This window comes from Sinocyclocheilus anshuiensis, unplaced genomic scaffold (genome assembly GCF_001515605.1).
Source record: "Sinocyclocheilus anshuiensis isolate Anshui unplaced genomic scaffold, SAMN03320099.WGS_v1.1 scaffold50, whole genome shotgun sequence".
Classification (NCBI taxonomy): domain Eukaryota; kingdom Metazoa; phylum Chordata; class Actinopteri; order Cypriniformes; family Cyprinidae; genus Sinocyclocheilus; species Sinocyclocheilus anshuiensis.
The window spans coordinates 6,174-9,701 of record NW_015542382.1 but is presented as its reverse complement, the minus strand read 5'-3'; the positions used below and the strand labels follow the sequence as shown (position 1 = coordinate 9,701).

The 3,528-nt window shown below is 32.5% G+C and overlaps 1 protein-coding gene across 2 annotated transcripts in view; it reads right to left on the bottom strand.

Moving 5' to 3' along the window:
- The window catches only part of LOC107692589 (OCIA domain-containing protein 1-like), a 5,813-nt gene extending 4,592 nt beyond the window's left edge, over window positions 1-1,221 (bottom strand). For both annotated transcript variants that reach the window (XM_016491694.1, XM_016491695.1), the window contains exons 1-3: window positions 1,049-1,221; window positions 520-601; window positions 373-426 (exon numbers count right to left, since the gene is read on the bottom strand). In XM_016491694.1, coding sequence (XP_016347180.1) covers window positions 373-426; window positions 520-601; window positions 1,049-1,216 — 304 coding nt within the window. In that variant the 5' untranslated portion in view covers window positions 1,217-1,221. The remainder of the gene's footprint in view (window positions 1-372; window positions 427-519; window positions 602-1,048) is intronic.
- Between the last annotated feature and the right edge of the window lie 2,307 nt (window positions 1,222-3,528).

Here is a 3,528-nt window from a genome sequence, read left to right as displayed (position 1 = left end):
TGTCAACATATTCTGTTACACCAAATACACAAAATAATGATCTTTAAAATAGCATCATATGACCCCTTTAACATCAGTTAGGCTCATCCAAGGCCACATTTATTTGATTAAATATACAGTAAAACAGTAATATTGTGAAAAATATTACTACAATTTAAAATAACTGTTTTGTATTTTAAGTTCCATTACTCATCTTAAATGTCACATGCTCCTTCGGAAATCATACTAATATGCTGATTTAATGCTCAAGAAATATTTCTTATTTTTATCAGTGTTGAATTTTTTTTTGTGTGTGAAAACTGGTACATTTTTTTTTTTTCAGAACACCATTTATTTGAAATATGTTATCCTATGCATAAAGTATAAACCCACCTCTAGAGATAAGGAACTGAGTGAAGGCCATGCTGATGGCAGATATAGGGAGAGCTGTAGGAACGTAAAGAAAGAAACATCATTCACTTATGATATCAACAAAACCACAAGCAAGATAATGAAAATAAGCACTGGACATCCACTCACATCTGTACCAGAAGCTTTCCTGATTACACTCCCTGAACACTCTCCTCTCCTCCTCTGTGGGGATGTAATCAATTCCTACGGGTTCTTTATTTTACAATGAACTATGAGAATATTAATATATCTTATTTTGTTGTTGTTTTAAATCGTTTTAATAAATTTTTTTATAAATTACATTACCCCAAATCGTACATCCCCAATTAAATGTATTATATGGCAACGCTCCCTGAACTAATGGATTGGATTTTTTTTTTTTAACAGTAAACTATTAGAACTTTAATATATCTTTTTTGTTTAATATTTTTTTTTTTTTTTTGCATTTTAAACCCCTCAAAAATATCACAACGATAAATGTCCAAAAACATAATATTACAATGGTAAGACAGGTGAGATGTAGCATGCATTCATGCATAAGCAGGTCTACTGTATATGTTAAGACTACAGAGACCAGCTGCATTCAGCATTACAGTGAATAACCTGGCAACATCACTCTATCATTTTCTGTCTTTATAGGTGGTGCTTGTTACCAAACACACCACGACTGCATTTCCTGGCCGTTCAGGGTCGGCTGGAGACTGCTGGGACATTGTGCATCCGACGTCTTTGGCTGCAGTACAGTCGCTCTCCAGTCACGCGACTCACGCTTACGAATGTCAAATCCACTGGAACCTTCTTCCTCGACTGTGCTGCAGGAGTTCATGGGTAACCAGCTTTCAGTGCCACCATGCGGTTTGACATGGAATAGCAACAGATGACTCTCAACTTGTTATACAACTAATTTCTCAAAATATAAATAAACATTTTAAAGCCGTAAACTATATATTAACAAATCCACAGTCATATTTTTTGAAAGTGAATGTAGTCTACATATCAGTCTTATCAAACTACATTTACTAACAGTGAGATTTTTTATGTTTTTAAAGAAGTCTCTTCTGCTCACCAAGCATGCATTTATTTGATCCAAAGTACTGCAACAACAGTAAAGCTTTGAAATCTTTTTTCAAATGATTTAAAATAACTGTTCTCTATTTTAATTTATTTTAAAATGTAATTTATTATTGTGATTTCAAAGCTGAATTTTTAGCTTTTAATTCTTATATTTTTATTATTATTACTGTTATTATTATTATTATTATGTTGAAAACAGCTGAGAATAATTTTTCAGGTTTCTTTGATGAATAGAAAGTTCAGAAGAACAGCATTTATCTGAAATAGAAATAGTTTGTACCATTATATCATCACTTTTCGTCAATTTAAAACATCCTTGCTAAATAAAAGTATTAATTTCTATAATTTCTATATTTCAGATAAATGCTGATCTTTGGATATTTCTATCCATCAAAGAATCCTGAAAAAATTTACTGTAGTAAATATTGATAATAATAAATGTTTCTTGAAGAGCAAATCAGCGTATTAGAATGATTTCTGAATACTGTAACTGTTTTAAATAATAATAATAATAATAATAATAATAATAATAATAATAACTGTTTCTTGAGCAGCAGATCAGCATATTAGCATGATTTCTGAAGGATCATGTGACACTGAAGACTGGAGTAATGATGCTGAAAAGAAGAGAATTCTTTAAAAACATGAAAAAATCTTACCGCTCAAAACATTTTGACTGGTAGTGTATAACATATAATAGCCTATAAGAACACATGACATAGACCCAGTTCACATTTACCTTCTGACAGTCCCTTACTCTTCCATGATCAAACATTTGATTATGAATGAATAAAGATGACATAATGGTTTCAAGCTGATTTTCAGCCCTATCTATTTAATTGTGTTATAAACCTTACAGTATACAATGTTAACAAAACCATTTTGCATATCCCTTGTTTATGTGAGTAGCTATTTTGTTTTTTCTTTGAGTGAGTCCACATTGTGTGATACAGAAAATATAAGCACAATTACCTAATAAACTATTAAAAATAAGTGAAAGTAGTAATTGGCATAAAGTTGAAATAAAACAAAATATTAAAATCCAAATAAAATTAATTAAAGCTATATAGAAATATTAAATGTGTGTGTGTGTGTGTATATATATATATATATATATATGACAAACTTGAAGCAAGAATGAAAACTGAAAACAAAATTTTTTTAAATTCAAAATATTCATAAATACTATAGTAATATATATGTAAATAATACTAAAATATCACTGATTAGAAGTCACACTAGTTATTTTTCACATTAATGATATGTGATTTTCTAGGCCCATAAAACAGGGTTTCCGTGGGGTCTTAAAAAGTCTTAAATTTAGTTGTATCAAATTTAAGGCCTTAAAAAGTCTTAAATTGTACAAGTCTTAATTATGATTTCAAGAGGTCTTAAATTTGGGGACGGAAAGACCAGAATTACGATATGGCTGAATGTGACGATGAAACTTCAAAAGGCTAACGTTATGATTGCATTGAATAAACAGCAGCGCTGCAGGTACAAAGTCAGGGTGCTGCGCTGCTTTGTGTTCTGCCGTTACCGGGAAAACAGTTATATTTCTACCAAACGCTCCACCTGCTGTCAGAGAATGAATGAGCATTTTCAATAAAACTGTTGTTTTGTTCAGAGTTCAGACCAATGCGAAAATCAACCCATGTTTTTACCCTGCAAACACGCAGAGCGTTAAATGTGAACTGGTGGATGAATAAGAAGACAATGCATTATAAAAATCTAAACATAGAGGTGTGCGATATGTAGCCTATGGTCTGCGATAATATCGGAATTATTGTTTTAACGATGTGCGATTAGATATTATGAGTATATCGCGAAAAGCAAACACAAAACACACCAACAGAGAGAGTTCACGCATACATTAGGTGATGAAGTCTAGTAGGTTAGACTAGTGCGCGTGCGCATTTAGGGTGCTTTCACATCTGGCCTGTTGTTTCGGAACCTGGCACGTTTCCCCCCTTAGCTCGGTTCGTTTTGGCATATGTGAACACGGCAATCGCGCTCGGATCCGCGCCAAAACAATCGGTCCGAGATCGCCTGAACGAGGTGGCC